This window comes from Colius striatus, chromosome 12, assembly GCF_028858725.1.
Source record: "Colius striatus isolate bColStr4 chromosome 12, bColStr4.1.hap1, whole genome shotgun sequence".
Classification (NCBI taxonomy): Eukaryota; Metazoa; Chordata; class Aves; order Coliiformes; family Coliidae; genus Colius; species Colius striatus.
In genome coordinates, this window is record NC_084770.1 from 13,929,787 (window position 1) to 13,948,859 (window position 19,073).

General features: G+C 38.1%; 1 protein-coding gene across 7 annotated transcripts in view; it reads left to right on the plus strand.

Moving 5' to 3' along the window:
* The window catches only part of DOCK10 (dedicator of cytokinesis 10), a 156,687-nt gene that overhangs the window by 102,523 nt on the left and 35,091 nt on the right, over positions 1 to 19,073 (plus strand). For 6 of the 7 annotated variants that reach the window (XM_062005368.1, XM_062005369.1, XM_062005364.1 and 3 more), the window contains exons 16-28: positions 387 to 466; positions 3,422 to 3,609; positions 4,169 to 4,234; positions 5,094 to 5,186; positions 6,924 to 7,047; positions 7,199 to 7,320; positions 7,990 to 8,076; positions 8,646 to 8,738; positions 10,481 to 10,599; positions 13,339 to 13,408; positions 16,516 to 16,629; positions 17,788 to 17,859; positions 18,492 to 18,638. In XM_062005368.1, the coding sequence (XP_061861352.1) occupies positions 387 to 466; positions 3,422 to 3,609; positions 4,169 to 4,234; positions 5,094 to 5,186; positions 6,924 to 7,047; positions 7,199 to 7,320; positions 7,990 to 8,076; positions 8,646 to 8,738; positions 10,481 to 10,599; positions 13,339 to 13,408; positions 16,516 to 16,629; positions 17,788 to 17,859; positions 18,492 to 18,638 (1,375 nt within the window). The remainder of the gene's footprint in view (positions 1 to 386; positions 467 to 3,421; positions 3,610 to 4,168; positions 4,235 to 5,093; positions 5,187 to 6,923; positions 7,048 to 7,198; positions 7,321 to 7,989; positions 8,077 to 8,645; positions 8,739 to 10,480; positions 10,600 to 13,338; positions 13,409 to 16,515; positions 16,630 to 17,787; positions 17,860 to 18,491; positions 18,639 to 19,073) is intronic. The other variant, XM_062005365.1, reaches the window with a different exon arrangement.

Below are 19,073 nucleotides of genomic sequence, written 5' to 3' on the forward strand. Positions count from 1 at the left end.
TCTTACTGGTCAGGAAAAGAGGGTTAGGTTATTCAGATTTTAGAAAGGAAAAGTGGGTAGGTTAATTCTCATAAGGTTTGATTTATCAGTTTCTCTCTCTTTTACAAAATATGCTGCAGTATTGCTTGCAAAGAGAAGACAGGAATGAAAACCAAGAAAGGAGGGAGGAAAAAAAACCGAAAAAGCCAAAACAAAACAAACCACGTTTCTTTCCTACTGTTGCATTTGGTTTGAGTTTAGTAGCCAATAGGTGTGTGTGCTAAGTGCATTTAATATATATTTGTGTCATAAGTCAGGATCTGTTTTTTGTTATAGATTAATTCTTATGATGGGTCTCATCTCCCTTGTTCTAATTTTCTAAAATATTTTCATTTCTGTCATTGCAGAGCAGAGAAGATTAGCAAAATACAGACTATACCTGGCTGCTTGGACATTGCAGTTGACTATGTTCCTTTGGAACATCCAAGTATGATTCCACTTTATCATTAATTATTATGATTATATAGCCTCATCTGGAGTACTGTGTCCAGTTCTGGGCTCCTCAGCTCAAGAGGGACAGGGAAGTGCTGGATAGGATCCAGCGCAGGGCCACCAAGATGATCAGAGGATTGGAGCATCTTTCATACAAGGAAAGGCTGCAGGAACTGGGACTGTTTAGTCTGGAGAAGAGGAAACTGAGGGGAGATCTTATTAACATTTATAAATATCTAAAGGGTGGATGTCAGGAGGATGAGGAGGATGATCTCTAAAGGTCCCTTCCAACCCCTACCATTCTATGGTTCTGTGATTGTCATAGACTTCCCAGCCATAATTTCTGCCTTAGGACAGTTCTGGTAGAAATGCCTGTTGTTGTATAGAAAGATGTGTGCACAGGAGTGTTCTTGATTTGTTTTCATTTCATTGCACCATTCTTTGTTTTATTGTGTACCTGGTCAGGTATACCCCAGCAGCACAGAACACAACATGCTGAATCCACATGTGTTGAAAGTCCAAGGAGCACTTTTTAGTGTCTAAGGGATTATGCCAAAGAGTGGACTTGTGTTAGCTTGAGGTTAATAGCCTTACACTCTTGATGGGCAGTGACAGTCATATCCTTGGGACAGCAGTTAACCAGTTCTGTTATATACCTCCTTTATTGCCAAGAAAAGCCACTGAAAAGAAAGCTGGCCAAAGATCTTGTCAAGAATTTGCCATCACAGTGTTTTTAGGGACCAACTCTACCCTGCTTCACATTAGTATTGATTTGCATTAGACAACAGATGTAGTTCTTTGATTTTATATGACTTAATTTACCATAGCTACAAGAGCTGGAACCAGTGGTGCCTTGGGGAATGATGTCTGACGGTGTTTAACCTGAAACAAACCTTCTGTCTTTTCTGCTGCATGGGAGGAAGCCATGCACATGTAGCTCCAGCAAATGAAAAGAGAGAAAAAGCTTCCTAAAACTTCCACCTGTGCTGCACAGTCCCTGCTTGTTGTCCTTTGCACTGGAAGGTCAGGACCTCAAAACTGACAACAAGGCAAGAAGTACTGCTGCTGCTATATCCCCTGCTTTCCCCCCTAAAATACTCATTAAATTCTGAAACTGTGGGGCTCCATTCTTGTGGAGGGCAGTCATGGAGAGTAGCTTGTAGCTGAGAGCCACCCAGCTGGCAGCAAGCCAGGCAGTTGGCTCCATGTTCATGTCTGTGCAATGGAAGTGACATGCAAGAAGACCAGACCTTCCCAACTGGCTGCAGGAGCTTTCATTTTCCAGATGGCTTCTTCCAGTTGTTAATGCCTCTTTTAACACTACAGGCTATCACTGCTGTCCTATCTGAGCTACTGGTATTGAAAACCTTGGTTTATTGCTTACTCTCATCTTCTTGTATTCAGTTCAATGGTATTTCTAGTTCCCTGTGGATTTTCAGTGGGCTACTGGAAGTGCAGTGTGTGGAAGGCACAGAAAGACTACTGCAGAGAGGCCTTAGCACTGTGTTCTAGTCCTTGGGTTGGTCTCTGGACTTTTCAAATGAAAAACAAGGTTAATTATGTTCAAAAATGGACATAATCAAAATGCTTATAAATCAAGTTTGAGAGGCAGCTGGCCAAATTATAAGACACAGTGCATCCTATATTCTAAGACGTGTTTCCTGAGATTTGCCCTCCTTGGCTTTGTATGCCAAGAGCAGGGAGCAGAGTCTCTCAGGTACTGGGAATGTTAGTAGCAGAAGAGCAAATGTTCAGAAGTTTGTATGTGACCCTGGGTATCTTCGCTGGCCAACAGAGGAATTTGAGTGATCATCTACAGGGTACTATTGCTGGTGCTGGAGAGATTATGTCTTCTCAAGCTTTCTCTACAACAGGTGGTAGTCGTTTCTGGCTGACAAATGCAAATGATATATTATAGCTGCTCCTTTATAATGCTGCTAACTTTGATTAGGAAAGACAAAAACTTTAATATATGGATGTTTCCAACTGAAATTCAGGAGCTGTATCTGTTGGATAGGTGTACAAGTCAATCATTGATGCAAAGCAGGCTGGGAGGGAAGTTTTCGGTATTTATTTGAAAAAAAAGAGAATCCACCCTGCTATAGCTGACTAAAGCTGCTTCTCCCCCACCTACTTAGGCTGCAGGGCACCTGCACTATCCTCAAACTGGCAGTTTCCACTTGTGCTACTTTAGAAGGAGGCAAAATTGGGCATAGTGTATACGAGAGATCACCAGCTTTTGTCAGGTTCCTCACCACAAATTGGTAGGCTCTTCCAGTGGGTTATTCTAGGGTTTGAGGAGTTAGTTTGTATGCAAGACCTTGAAATTGCTTTTTTCAGAAGTAGCTGGTGACCTTTCTCAGCTGCTTTTGTGCAAACAGCCCTTAAGTTCCCCATGCTGAAGTTAAATGTCTCACTGATTTAATGGAATGGGCAGACAGTATATTCTATCCATTTTTAATCTCTGTTTGAGTGACGGTACTTATTTTCATCTTCTGTTTCTTGATCTGATTTCAGTTATTCAAATTGCATCATATATTTAATCTAGTTCTGCACTTGGTTCATTTCATTTACTGTATTATTAGATAACAGAAAAACTTAAATGAGATATTGAGCTGTAAAATTAATTAGAAACAGCATCACTTCAGTATATTCCTTTGAAACTGTCCATATACCAATGGTGCTGTTATGCCAGCAAATGTCAAAAAGGGTTTCAGTGCTGCACTGTTTAAATCAAGTGAGGTGAACCATTTAAGGATGATATATTGTAATTATTCTGAGGTAACATGGATGCAATTTAAGGCCAGATTTGACCTGTTGCATCGCAATGCTTATTCTTTGCAAGTTATGGCAGGATTTTACTTGTTCCATCCAGTATTATTTGTTCTTAGTAGAAAGACTGTAGAAGAAAACATAATATGTGATGATTTTCTCTTCTTTTCTTTTGAAGACTGTGTAACTTCGTCTTTTATTCCAATCAAGCCATTTAATGACATAAAGGAGCATCAGCCTACAATGGAAGTTGAGGAGTTTGTACAGGAATCAACAAAATATTCTCGACCTTACAGAGTGTACAAGAACCAAATATATATATATCCCAAACACCTCAAGTATGATAGCCAAAAATTCTTCAACAAGGTACATTACGTGAGCGATTCAGGCCAACATTGGGTAGTAGTGTACCTCATGAGCTGTCATTGAAATGAAGGAGGGGAAAGTGATGCTGCAAGTCACTGACTTGGATTTCGATCTTTTTCAGTTTTTACATTTAATTTTAAGTTGTATCAGTGATTCAAAAAGAGATAATGTGGTAATAGCTTTTTTCCAGTTTTCAGGACTATATTTTAATGGCATGATATATGCAGATAAAATTATTCTGGATGATATTTGTAGTTCTTAAATGAAACTTGAGCACTACTTACATTTTTGCAGTGACTGACAATTAATTAAGGAAAAGGCACAGGTAAGTGCTGATCATTTTATGACCTGCTTCTATACAGTCAATTTGAGGCCTGGCTTGTGTTTTGCCAGTTTTTGGAAATATTATTTCTAGTGATATCACTGTGACTTAAAGGCAATTTAAATGTTTATACACTGTCTGCATGTTTCTTCTAGATTTCGAAAAGTGCTTGTTTCAGCCCTGATAGTTTGCCTGTGTCTTTATGGTTACCCCATTAGTACATTCCTGTCTTTTCAGGCACGGAATATAACAGTGTGCATTGAATTTAGAAGCTCTGATGAAGAAGGAGCGAAGCCACTGAAGGTAAGTCACAACAAAAGTATACTGAGACAGCAGTGTTTCTGAGGATGCTACTTGTGAAACCCAGGAACCAGGGCTATTTTAACCCAGAACAATTAAATAGTAAAGGTTGTCATGCATCCTTCTTCATTTCTGCTTTGGTTCTGTTTGATCCCAGCTGGTCATCACGATTCCACCTCAGAGTGTCATTTTGCAGTGCCAACTTTCTGACTGGTGGAAGGGAAAGAAGACAATATTAGAAAACAATTTTTTACAGTGGAACTTGCTTATTCTAAACTTTATCATTTACCCTACATTTCTCACTGAACTCAGGACACTTGATTGAAAGGAGTGAGGCACAAAATTAGAAAAGCCTTAGAATTAATTCTTAACTTGGCTATGGCCAAGTGCTATGGCATAGTATAGTCACACTGTTGTTTCTCCACCAGTAAATAGGTTGCTGTCACTCGATAGTCAAGAGACTGTACTCTGCCAGCAAGGAGGCTGTTAACCAGTTCAGCTTTTGTAACATTAAAAGTCAGTAAAGGCATTATAGTGTGCACTGAACTGCATAAAAGTGAAATAGCTTTTGTAAAGCTTTGTGCAGAAAACTCTGAAATTGCTAACAGCAAGGAAGAAGTCTAAGGAGTCTGCATTGCTTAGCAGACTGCAATCTAATTTTCACAGGATCAATGGACTTTTACTGGAAGTGTGTATAAAAAATTGCAGGTTTGGGCACTTAAAATATTTATTTTAATATTTGATCAAAGTAATTATCAATCTTTCATGATACCGTTTTCAATGTACATGCATATTAGATATACCAAGACTAGTATCATCAGCAGAATTTCACGGTGTAATTAAACTATGTTACTTCTGTCAGTGTATTTATGGGAAGCCAGGTGGACCATTATTTACAAGGGCAGCCTACACTGCTGTGCTACATCATTCCCAGAATCCCGATTTCTACGATGAGGTCAGTCTGCTTTTCTTTCATTAAATCTCTGCCATTCCCACATATTTGCCAGTAAGGCAGAAAAATGTGTATAAAGAATACTTCTGTTACAACTGCTTGTGTATCTGGGTGAGACTGTGTTACGTAGATTTATGTACAGTCTCACATTTTGGTTTTATTTTCCTTAAGTCAACTCAGTGAATCCTTCCTTTTGTGAGGTGTTCTGAGTACAGTTAAGATGCTGTAGAATTAATTAGGAACAGTCTAGCTCTATAAAATGCATGTCTGGATTACGTTAAGGATCCAGCTGCATCTCTGAATTTAATGGAAACAGTAAACACTGTGGTGAAGGGTGGAGCCAACTGTCAGAACAAATCCTTCTCTGAGAAAAAAGAGCATTGGGGCATTTTATGCTGATCCAGTGGTTTGAACAGAATGTACAGTGACGTGTAGTAGCTGCAGCAAGTCATTTAGCTGGTTCTTTTGAGGATGTAGCTGTAGAATACAGTTCATACATTGACCTTTGCCAAATGTTAGTTGCACATGCATTTTTATTTTTCACCATCACCAAGTATTCATTGCCCAATCTTTCCGCAGGTGAATTTAATTTCACCTTTTCAGTGGCTCGTGTGTTTGATGGCCTGTAAATGTCACACGTCTGATCTAGATTTTCCACTACTCCTTTGTGCATAGTGATAAGGCTGGCAAACAGCATTTTCAGCATTTTCCAAACTGTTGGCTTGAGTTTGGAAAAACTTCCTTTTCCAGTTAAAATTTACTGTGATAAAATGGCAGGGGCAAGAGCAGCAGATAATATGCAACTACATGTGAAGTACCAATTTTAAGACTCACATTTAGGAATTGAAATGGAAGTTAAAGCATTACATATTTGGAGTTCTTGAACCCCTAACTATCAACTCTTTTGCTAGCAGTGTTTTGGGTTTTAGAGCATCTGGAAATGTCTTCCATGTGAGGTTAGTCAGCCATCTGGTTTGGGCAATTTATTTTCAACTTGAACAAAGAGCTGAATTCAGATCTTAAGAGCTGATTTGGCTGGAAGAGGTGTGCACCTGTCCTGAATGTTGATAGTACAGCAAGTGCAGTCTTCAAAAGAATGTAGTGTGCTATCAAAAAAGTTGTCTTAGTTTCCATGTCTGAATGCCCATTTCATATCTGTGTTTGATATTGGACTCTTACCCATAAGTTGATTTGACACTGGAAGCATTTATCAACGGTTTCTAAACCTGACTTTAAGCATAGGATTAGCTTGGATAATCTTTATAATAGCTCACAAGGGCAAGGGATCTTTTTTTTATTAGTTCCTATGGTAACATATTTTGATTACTTTGTAATCAAAGAGAGCAGAGAGATGTCATTTTAGTTTTTCATTTGGTCATCCTGAAAATACGAGAATAGTGGTGGCTATTTAAGGCTTCTAGAGGGCTGGTGATCACTTCTAAGCAGGATCCATCACTCTTTAGTTCTGTTCTCTTTCATCTTCCGCTTTTTCGTCAAAAATACAAATATTCATCCACAAGACAGAGAGGAAAATGATGCTTTAAGTAAAAGCAATGGATGATCATCCTAAACAGTTTCCTTAAGAGAGCATCTGTTACCTATGCAGAGAAACATTAGCCAGTAAAGGGAGGTTGTACTTGGACCTCTGTGTAGAGAGAGATGTCACTCATTTAGACCATCTCTGCTGCCTGGTTGAATCAATTTTTGAACTAAAGTGAGGTGTACCATTTTACATTTCAGGTGAAAATTGAACTTCCCACTCAACTCCATAAGAAACACCACATTCTGTTTTCATTTTATCATGTCACCTGTGACATAAATGCAAAAGCTAATGCCAAAAAGAAAGAGGCTCTGGAAACACCAGGTACCTGTAGTAGAATTACTTTCAATTATAAATATAAATGATATACCTTCAAATAAGGATTGTAGATTTTCTAGCTGGATATTATTGTCTTCCTTTGAACTTCAGAAGCTTGTTTTTCCAAAGAATTATTTTGATTTGTTCTTATGCACAGTGGGATACGCGTGGCTTCCTCTGTTGAAAGATGCTCAGTTAGCTTCCCAAGAGCACAACGTGCCAGTGGCAAGCAGTCTGCCTCCCAATTACTTGAGCCTTCATGAACCAACTAGTGGAAAGGTATTAATTCATACTTTCATGTTATTCAGGTGATGCAGAGCATTGATTTGTAGATGTTTTACATGGGATCAGATTTGCATTTGCACTTATCTGGAAGGGTAAACAATAAATAGGGTATCTGATTGAGAATAATCATGTGCATATCATTGAGTATATAAACTAATATGTGTTGCAGTGGACTGGGAGTCATATGTTGCTGATTCACAGGTGCATATGGAAAAAGTGTATTTTATTACTTTGTGTTCTGCAGTGTTATACTTCTCCAAAACATGAATGAGAATGGTCAAAAAGAACTCTTTACACAAACTCGAGCCATGTGACTTTCATTCTCCAGCTGACATGATCCATGATCATCATTTCTTCTTCAATTTTGTAGTGTGATATCATATTTTTTCACTGATCCTGTCCAGTTCGGATTATTTCTGCCTACTTATGTTTGTTTTACTGTTGTCATAAGGACAGGGTGGGGCAGTGATCTGGTTCCTTGAAAGATAACATTCATGGTCTTGTGCTGAAAAGTGGACTTGTGTTTCAATAATCCCGTGGTTGTGAAAGCACGGTAGCCAGCACACACATGTCCAGAATTATGCAGTGAAAATTTCATGCAGACTTGGATAAGTAGGAAATAAGTGGAAAAATGTTTGTTTCTTTTTGTTCTTGTTTCAATAGCAGATGGGCTGTGATGTAAAATGGGTAGATGGTGGGAAACCGCTTTTCAAAGTCTCTACTTTTGTTGTATCGACAGTAAACACTCAGGTAAGCCAAATCTCCTCTTATCTCTGTTATCTGCTTACAAACAAAAAAGTGTCCAGGAATGTCTGAAAGATGTTTTAAAATCTTGTGTGAATTTGTTTCTCTAACATTAAAAAAATTCTTTAAATGTAGAAGAACAAGGTGATGATGATGGAATACACATTTTAAGGAAAAATATAAATCATTTAACATTATATCAAGACAAATATCATAGAATATCTGTTTAGACAGCAAGAAAAAAAGTTGTGACCTCTAGGAAGCAAAAATGCCTTCTGACTAATGAAATCTCTTAGGCTGTAAGGAACAAATTAATTCCTCACAACACTGAAAAAATTAGTGGTCAAAGGACCTAGAAATGAGGTGTGTATAGCACACCTTATATAGCACAGTATAGCACTTTGTTGGTCAGTGGGTTGAGCTAAACAAGTTGATCTGTCTTTCTATATCTTACGTGTAAAGTGACAGCAACTAAGGGTGTTTGGTATCACAGGTGAGTGCTTTAATCACTTTATGGAGCTAAACTCTACTTTTTTTTCTGTAGTGTGCATTAATGTGAATGTTTATCATTTTAGGACCCATACCTGAATAATTTTTTCCATCAGTGCCAAGAAAGGGAAAAGGATCTATCCCAGCCTCCTACCTCAAACTTCATCAATTCTTGTAAGGTAAAGTCACCTACAGCATGAAAAGTGCTATAAAATGGCATTTAGGGCTTTCTCTCAACTGATCCTTCACTGCACAATTCTAAATGTGTCATAGACTTTGCAGGAGGCAGTGGGCCCATGACAACTCCAGTTATACTTTCTTGATGTGACAGATCTGTTGCTGGTCACAGAGCTGTCTCCTGTCCCTTCTCATTTGAGTGTGGCTGCTTTTGCCCCAGCAACTTTTGGTAATCCAGCTGTGTCAAGCCTCACATCCTGTTACAGAATGTTGTTCTGTTTCTCTAGGAATGTCCAGGAGAAGGAGCTGTGGCCAGTAGAGCTGCTAGTCCACTCTTGCCTTAGGTTCACTGCATGCTTACTTGGCTCTTCATACTTTTACTCTAAAAAACTGGATGCTATCAAAAGGGCTGTTTAGGATATTTTGCATGTATAAATCAAGAGTGATTGTTGCTTGTCAAGTTCTGAAATCAGAAAGCAAATACCCTTTCTGCAGAGATGAAACAAGCAAGAACTGCATTAAATGTGACTTCAGTAGAGGTTAAAAACTGTGAGAAAGGAGGAATATAACATGCAAATTAGAAGAGCAGCAGATAGATGCAGGACCATAATTCTTCACCTCTTTGTGAATGGGGAAATTCAGAGTTCTTGTTTTGCAATCTGCTTACTGACCCTTAACAGAAAGGTAACCAAGAAGACCTGAAGGGTACATGTGACACTGTGCCATAGCACTAGTTCTAGTTGTTCCACAGTACTAGCTCTTTATACATGAGCTATGACTTCTATTACTATTTTTCCTTTTAGCAGTCCGTAAAATATAGTAGATCTTTTGGAGTTTAGATGTTACCCTCATGGAGTTGCTTTCTCCCTTTCTTTTGCTGGTAATGTTGTCCTGTTTGAATGTACCTTAATCAGATTCTATGAAACTTTCTGGGAAGAGAATTTTGCTTTAATAAGCAAGCACTAAGTTTTAAGTTAGAGCAAATCATGGCAGTTCTTTGGCATATCTGTAAAGACAGTGATTACTTTTGTTGATAGATGCGAGCAGACCTGAAAGGGGATGCTTTGTTTTTAAATACTGTCTTGATTTAAAGAAATTATTAAGGGATGGTTGCATCCTCAGAGCATTTTACATTTATTTAGAAATCCCTAATACTTTTGAAGAAAAAGTATTATGATTTAGAATGATTTAGAAATGACTGAAATGTAAAACAAAGAATTCAAAGTAGATTTTGCTTTTTTAAAAATTAAAAATTCCTTGATCAGAGAAGATAATCTCGTGTTAGTCCAGTCAGAGTATTAATACTACTTTTTATCCATCTGCTTTTAACATAAGTATTTTAGCCACAACAAGTTCAGTTTATTAAATATCTGCATAAAGAGTGAGTTTCCCTAAACTCATTAGGAAAGGCGTGTCTTGAAAACAATAATTAAGTTAAATTGTTGCTCTTAAGTACTTACCTTTAGTGAGATATAAAGATTTGATTTCTCTTAGTTTCAGATGGTTTCTCTTTTCCTTTAGTCAGGGTAGAGCAAAACACTGGAATTCTGAAATTTGGTCAGTACCTACTGTTGTGTTGATAGTGATATTTCAAACAAACTCCATAGGGAACCAGTCCTCTGCTTAGATGTTCTGTTTTCCTACTATTACACCAGTGGCTGCACTGGGTTTTACCTGCTGAAGCAGGACAGCTTTCATTGCTCCTAGTAGAAATCTCTCATATTCTTTCTTACATCTGTTACAGAATTTGCTGAGGATTGAGAAGATCCATGTAATTATGAATTTTCTTCCTGTAGTCCTCAATCAACTCTTCTGGGTTTTGGTGCAAAACAGTGATGATGAAGTTACAACAGCAGTGACCAGGTATCTGGATATTTTCTGTATGATGAAAAGAATTCACTCTAGAGTGCAAAATGTAGGTATTAGTCTAATTATAGCTGCTCTTACAAAGACTGACTATGACCTTTAGACTTTAGTAGGTAAGAGTGCCTGCTTTCCCCTTAACACAAGGATCTGCAAATAATGCATGGAAGAGTATAGTATTATGTGCTGACTCTGGTACCATCCAGGAAATCATTGACCCTGGTGGACGTATCTCTGAGGTAATCAAAGGTAAAGGTCTCTTTCTTAGGGAGCCAAGTGCTTCCTGACAAAGCTGAATGTGAATTTTAGTTTAGGCTTGGGTCTGAGGATGTGGAGTTCAGCATAGGAAGAGCTTAGAATCTTGCTGCATCCAATGAAGAGTCAACCAGGTCACATTGTTACAGGACATTTTTTTAATTAGAGTGTATCAGCAATAACTGAAGAGCAATGGAATAATTTTCCAGTGAGCAGGCAAATAACTGGAATGATTTGCTGAGTCTCTCACCCCTCACATAATGAAATTGTCTTTATTGATGCTGTTAATCAGGGCAGCAGGAAAAAAAAAAACAATCCAGAGAGATTATTATTGGTCCCTGCAGGAGAGCAGAAAGTTGCATTGCGTTTTCTTTTGGCCATAGTGCTGTTTTTGTTATACTTCTGCCAGTAACTAAACATGGGGACTACAGTGCAACTAAGAGGAAAAACTGACAACTGTCCTCAGCAGCCCTGTTAGACAAATGTACTGTCAGTATATTTTCTTCTTTTCCAAAAATTGTTCCTCAGAATTGGTTCCTGAAGAAACATTAATTAGGAAAACCTTAAAGGAGCAGGGAAGCAGAATTAGCCTTGGAAAACTAGAGTTTCAGAACCCATAATCAAAGGATGATGGCACCTTGCAGAGCAAAGTCCAGTTCTAGCACACCTAGGCTCTAGGATTAGAAGATCCTTTCCTTGTAAACATGTGTGATTTCATCAGTGTATGCTTCTGTCAAAGGGACAGAGGTAGTCAGACCTCTGTTCAGGACCCTTTTATGGCCAGTAAGCCAACTGATGTTAAGGCCACAGAGAGAGAAGGAAGAATTGTGTCTCAGCCTAGAATTGGAAAAGAAATGCTATAGCAAAAGCAAATGTTCAAAAAAATATTGTAATGATTAGATGAAAAAATGGAAGAGGTGTTATTTTTGTCATGCTTCAGATTTTGTCTATACACCCACCAGCCAAAAAAAAAGTTTAAAAAAGGATAAAAAGGATTCTCAGTGTTTTCCTTGTGTGTGTGTGGTAGCTTTTGTGCTGGTAGGGTTGATGTCAATGGGAATATGCACGTCTGCTCTGTGTGCCATTCATTGATGTGTCCTATATATACACACATTGTAGTTTGTTCTGAATAGCTTGAAGCAGCTTGTGTTGAACATATTAAAACCAACAATAACAGAATGAGAGCATAGATTGGCTTATGTACTGGGGAGAAAACATTATTCCTTTTATACTCTGTCGTGGTTATTTACTTGTCTGGGGACCCAGTCATGTCGTCATTTCTCTGTCTCATCTTTGCTAGAACTCATTTCAATTTCAAATCAGAATAAAGACTGAAGGATCAAAATGGGTCCAACTCATTTTGTCATAGCTCTTGTGTTTTGCTACAAGTTTTACTTCTCCTAAAAAGCAAGAAATGTGATATCTGAAAAATACTGACTTAAAAGGATTACAGAGCTCTTGAATCCCATAATAAGAATTGTCAGTAAACACTCAAATTGCCAAGCTAGTCAAAATGACTACTTGTATGTGAACCAGAGCCGGGCATATTAATGATCCATTTTAGTCACATTGTTGTTATGCATACTCCTGAATTTGAGATACAGTTCACTAGGTTTTGGCATTTGAGAATCATGAACTGTTTCTTGCACATTCTTTTAACATAAAAAGATTATAAAATTGGACTTTTTTTTCATAAAGTATCCTGAACAAATAATCAAGAGGAAATGTCATGCTTAAATTGAAGAAGACTTCTTTCTCAGACTTAGGTACAAATTGAAGAGAAAATTTTGCTGAAACACTTGGTCTCAAGTAGTGCCATCTCTGCTGTTAGTAGAAGCTCAGATAGTGAGAGAGTACCAGCATGACCTACACAGTTTTCTCCATCAAGCTGATCTGTAGAAGCTCAAAGCATCTATGGTTGCACCAAGTGTGTTCCTGAGTGCTTGGGGACTCAGGCTGGAGCTGAGTCCAAGCTTATGGGCAAAGAGTTGAGGAGAGGGCCATTCTTGGGCTTGAGCCTAGGCTTGTAGCTGCCTTTGATTACCTGTGTCATCATAAGCAAAGTGTCAGAGCTCTACAGAATTAACCAAGATCTGAGAGAACCTGACAAGTGGCATACCCAGGGGAAAAGGCCCTCACCTCTCTGTTTCATTAACATACTCTTATTTTCCTTATTCCTAATCATCCAAGGTCTCTGTAAGCTTTAGTTAGTTAATAGTTTTCTTTTGTTGTAATGTCAGTACAGTTACAATCATTAGAGGAATGCATCTATAACAGTACAATCCACGCAAGTAGAGGGCTCAAGGAGTGCCTGTTTTTTCCCACTGGGACAATTTCTGTATGCACTATTCATCATCTGCATCACATCTCTCATGGATTGTTTTAAATGAAGTGACAGTAACAAACATGATGCAGCAGATAGACTTTCTCTGCCTTACCATACAAAACACCACAATTTAATACTTTTTTTCTTTTATCTTGCAGAGTTCTTACTAACATTGTTGCTAAATGCCATGAAGAACAACTAGACAACTGCATCCAATCTTATGTGACGGTACAATTGCTGTTATACTGTTAACTACTGGGGGGGGAAGGTGGTCCTGTTTACTCTTAGTTGTACAAATGCAGCTTTCTCTGCATTTGCATCATAGCTTTCTGCCACTAGTATGCTGAGTACCTCTGGTTAGGAAACTAACATCTGGAAGAGGCTGAGTCAAATCTTCTCTGCTGTAAGTTCCAAGTCCTTTCTTGTGTCCTCTTGAACAAATTACAGTGCTCTCTGTGCTTTAAGGGCATCCTGTAGAGCAGGGACACTCCATGGAGTGTCCTCCACCAAGCTCAGCTGCATCCTGGCTTGCAGCCTTACTCCATTGAGGAGGACAAAGGGCTGTTTCCTCTGTGTGGTGCAGCTTTTTTTCCATAGGAAACCAAGCTGAGCAAGCAGAGGAGGAGGATGCTGCAGTGTGCTCTTAAAGAGTTATAGAATATTGGACAGACAGTTCCCCATATTTGACTGATGGCTAGAGCTTACATTTTAGAAGCAAGACCTAGTGCACATACACTTCTACTGAGCTTCGAGGAGAGTAGGCTTAGCATCAGTCTTTGTGAAATAGTCTTCAACTGAGAATTTCTCACTTTGTAGCATTTGAGAGGAGGAAAGTGGGAAATAAACACATGAAAGATCATGAAACTTCAGCTAGATAGATACCAGGAGAGACATTTAATATCATTTATTTGCAGTTTGCAGCCTTCCTCTTGGCTGTGATGAGATTTATCCTTTAAACTACCCAACCATCTCTATTATCCATTTACAGGATTGCTCTCCTTGTAGTTGAAAAGGATCCACAAGTGGTGATATTTATGGAGGAGCTACTCTTGGGTGTTCTTCATGGTTGCCAGATGGCTGCATGTTTCTTAGGAAGCTATAGCTTTTAAACTAAGCTTTTGATTATTTTCTTAAGTCATTCTTTTAGTTTCAAGGTCATATGCCATTGTACATAGATTCTTTTCTCATCTGTGGAGTTCATATTCCTGTTTACTCAGCTTTTTTCATCCATTATTGTCTTGCACAAGAAGGATTATATAGAATATATATGGATATGTTCTATGTATGGAGTTTGATTTCAGGCAAGCTGTGCATTACTTAAAAATCAAGAGTGGCCTCTTTAAAGACGACCTCCTTGTTATCTGTGTCAGTTGAATATCCATTAAATGAGGATGAATAATGCTATTGGCCAGCAAGTATCTCATCAATGGTGTATTCAGGTGACATTTATATGCTGAGAATTTTATGAAGAAGTGTGTTTTTAAGTAAAAGAATACATTAACTGGTGATACCAGCATGGGCAGAAAAAGTAATAGACAAATGAGCCTCAATTAAGGGGTTTTTTTGTTTCTCTTGTCTTTATGTTTTTTTTCCCCTCCCTTTTAGCTGTGGGAGAGAGGACTGGGAAATTTTGTAAGGATCTTATTAGAGGAATCAAAAATGAGTATTTTGAAGTATCATTGAGTGTTATATTTATTCACCTATTTGTGTATTTCAAATAGGAGCATAGAGCAGAATTGCAGGTTGTTAGGAGGACTGAGATAGATATTGCCATCACTTTGTCTCTTGGCCTGCTCTGGTTCAGTGGTGACAGAATTAATGGAGGCCATGATAGCAGTGACAGATCCTCCACAGTCGTGGAAAGAAGCCATAGGTGACAAATGTCCATATGGACTTCTGGCTGTAATGATATTCCGATTCACAGTGTAGGAAGTTGTTTTCATAACATACATTTCATCTGTACATTATGATTTTGAGGAGAGGCTGCAGTTAGAGAGTTGGGGATTATTTGTTTTAAATTAACTTTAGGAATAAAGCAAAAGTAAATACCTTGCTGATGAACTCTGAAACTTCAACATGTTCACAGAATATGAATAATGGGTAGAATAATGAAAAATGGTGGGAGTTAGGTTACTAAATGTGAAAACTCTTAATTTCAGTACTGATAGCTGTTGGTTGATGTTTCCATGGTACAGATTCACTTTCATACTTTGGGCAAGTATGCATTTGCAGGTGATGCATCTCAGCATCTTAGTAGGCAAATTTTAGTGTCAAGTACTCTGAAGTGCCGAGGAACTCTGCTGCCATCCATCAGTGCTGTTCAGACTCCAAAATAAATAACTAGTAGGCCACACCAAAAGTCCATTTGGCCCATTTTCCCCTTTCCAGCAGTGGTCAGAAACCAATAGCTGTTAATCTCTTTTTATCCATCTGTAAGGAAATGAATACCTACTTTAGAAATGTTTTGGGAATAAGTTAGTTGAGAATTGTGAATCGTTCAGATGCAATAATCATGTGAGATTGCACTGATTTAAATAACTGGGCTCAGAAGTGTGAAACTGCATGGGGAGAAGCTTACAGCATCTGCTCTGGAAACAAGGCTGAATATTAGTAAGATGTTTTCAAGGCTATTCCTTTCTTTAATCTACCTAGCTGAATTGAAAAGGTTTTTCATCCCAACTGATGCACTCTCAAAGCTCTTGGTTTAGGTGAAGAGTGGATGGATCCCCAAATCAATTATTTGCTTAAAACATTGGAATAAGTCTCAGGCTAGATTTAGGAGTTCTGAGCAATTTGGTAGATAAATTCCTCCCTTGAGGAATAGTATAGTTTTCCCCTTCTATCAGCTCCAGTGGGAATTCTACGCCTTCAGGATGAAGAGTTGTTGCCAGCTCTGACTAGCTTTTGCCGCTGGAAGACAGGTGCAAGTGAAAAGTGACTTTGACTTAGGTGGGTGAAAAACCCTCCATACTTCCTGTACTTGCTTATTCAAATTATTTGCCTGGTGACATGACTTGAAGGGCAGTTTAGAGGTGTCAGGATCCTTTGCCCTATTGAAAAAATAAATCGTAGTGCAGAAATTCCTCTTGATTCACGTTAGGCTGAAACCTACAGGAACTGATGTTTAGCTTTGGAATTTTACAGGGGAGCAGTGTTTTGCCATTGCTGCCAGGGGAATACAACTTTATGTGAGTGTGTTGTTCAGTTACAATATTTTGGTAACAAAGATTGCCAACTGTTAGTGGTGTATAAAAAAATGTATCTGCTCCTACTCAAGGTTTTTAGATTCGTTTTAACATAAATTTTGATAATTTTTTTTTTCCTTTCTTCTTCAGTACGTATTCAGGACCAAATCATTTGAAGAAAGGACTGTTCATGAGGAGCTGGCCAAGAATATGATTGATCTTCTGAAATCAAATGACCAAGTAACAGTGAAACAGGTTTTAAAGGTGAATGATAGCTTGAATTAGCACATTTGTAGTTCTGCTACTGATTTTCTGCCTGAAACTCACTTGTTGCATCTCTTTCTTCTCTCCTCTTTGCCTATTTGAGCTTTGCACAAGTCACATCCTGCAGTGATTCAACAGGTAGTTACCAGACTTGGTGCAGTTTTTCACAGTAACACATTTCTCAGAATGCCATGGTTTGCGTAATACAATTACTCTATCTGTAACAGATCAATCTGAGTCAGAAACCTAATTCTTACACATTACGATGTGAGCAATTATTTCTAGGATACACTGTGTTAATTTTCATTTTGGTAGATGCAGGGAGAACATTCATCTGTAAGCAGGACATTTATATCTGATTTTGACTGCTGTTGCCTTTGATTGACAGTGACCAAAATGAGAACTGAGTTTTCATGAGGTCTCTCCTTTCAAACCAGTTGCAAGAAGTTGATATACATGCAAACCCCATCACTGAGTGTATTGGTTATGGTGTAAGAGCTGGCCAGTACAGCTCAGGAGTTCCCAGTGACAAAAATATATTCAATTGTTTACAGTGAAGGAGTTTCAATTTCCTGTGCTGAGCCACTGGAATAGCCAAAATAGGCTAAAAAAGGCAGGAAAACTCTTCTGCAGGAAACTTGGGCCATTAAAAGCACTAGTGGTTGGGTTTGTTGTGGGTTGCTTTTTATTTTTTGCAATTTGTGAACTTCTTGAGTGTATTGGTTTCACATATCTGTATCCCACTTGTTCACTATTCCAAGAAGAGCAGGTATCACCTTATTCTGGGTCAAATCATCAGTCTGTTGGAACTAACAAAACAGTTTCTTCTCAGCTTCTATTCTCTGAGGTTCTCTGCATCATGCATTTCTGTCAGTTACCTGAATGGAAAGCAAGAATGGAAAGGTGGTTGGGGTGATGTTTGGGGGCTGCTATTGCACAAAGCACAGTGCCAAAGTGCCTGGTATGGCTTCAGCTTTCTTAAGGATGTGGTCCAATGTTACTCAAATACGTGGCACTTCAGCTCTTTATTTGTCACATAAAGTTTATCATTGTGCATTACTGAGGAATATAATTCATCTACAAGGAATGGTAATGTATTGCAAAGTATTTATTGGCTAATGATTTATCCTCATTCTTTTTTTGCCTTCTTTTGAACAGCATTCCTGGTTCTTCTTTGCAGTGATCTTAAAATCAATGGCACAGCACTTGGTTGATACAAACAAAACAAAGGTAATTACATACATGATCTTAATTAAGTAAGAAATCAGTCTCTTAGGGAACATATAAAATGCAAAATCCTGAGAAGTACAGAGTCTCAGGATTTTCATTTTGACTGGTCAAAGAAAGAAACTTTGTAAAATATTTGTTTAAAAAAAGTTAAAATTTTGTAAATTACTGACAAAAACATTATATTATCTGTTGGGCTCAAACCTATTCTTACTTGTACAGTACTAGTGGACCAAAAATACAAAATACAGAAATACATTGCAATAGGTAGACTAGAATGAAATGAGAATTCTTTAATTTCTGCTGGTTGCCAACAGGTGATTATGCCAGACATCAAATACATCTAGAAACTCTGCTTTTAAGAAACCTTTCATAGCTGGAGATGAGTGCTTTGACCTCTTGTCTGCTTGATTATCAAAGGTGTTGGAATCTGAGAATGAGATTTCCTGCTTTCCTATGGACCAGATTCTTCCTTTTGGTGTTTATACTCAAAATAAATCTATGGAACTCTAGAAATATTCTTATTTTATATTGAATGACCTGTGGTTTATTATCTTTATTCATGACCTGAATGTATTTTTGGGTTTAATGCGTAACATTGCACACTCTCAAGTGATGATCTGTTCTCTGCTTAGGTTCCTCGAACTCATAGGTTTCCTGAATCATTTCAAACTCAGCTGGATACACTTGTGATGATCTTAGCAGACCATGTTGATTGGAAGTACAAAGATTCACTTGAAGAAACCAGGAATGCAAACTACAGCACTGCCAAATTTCTCAAGGTGAGATTTTTTGTCATTACACACACACTTTTTTCCCCATATTTAATGCAAACTGGAGACTATTGTAGTCTAGTTAAAGGAAAGAAAAAACAGTCTGAGTGATGGCTTGATTTGCAACTTTATTGTTGACCTATAGCTCATTTTCTCTGTGCCCTTGGGTCTTGGAGAATGCAAGAGCTTTATCTAAGTCTGCTTTAAAACAATTCTGATTGAGTTATATCTATTCTCTGAAAGGGCCCAAGGTTTAAAATTGTGCAGATTCTTACATTACATGCAAAGGAAAAAAAAGTTTGGTAAGGAATGAAATCATAGTTACAGCTGAACTGGTTTTGGGTTTTTTTAAATACTAGAATTCTGAATGACTGTGGCTGGATTAATATTTCCTAATCACAACCAGAGTGGGCAGCTTTTGCAAACCAGAATAAGCAAATGGCA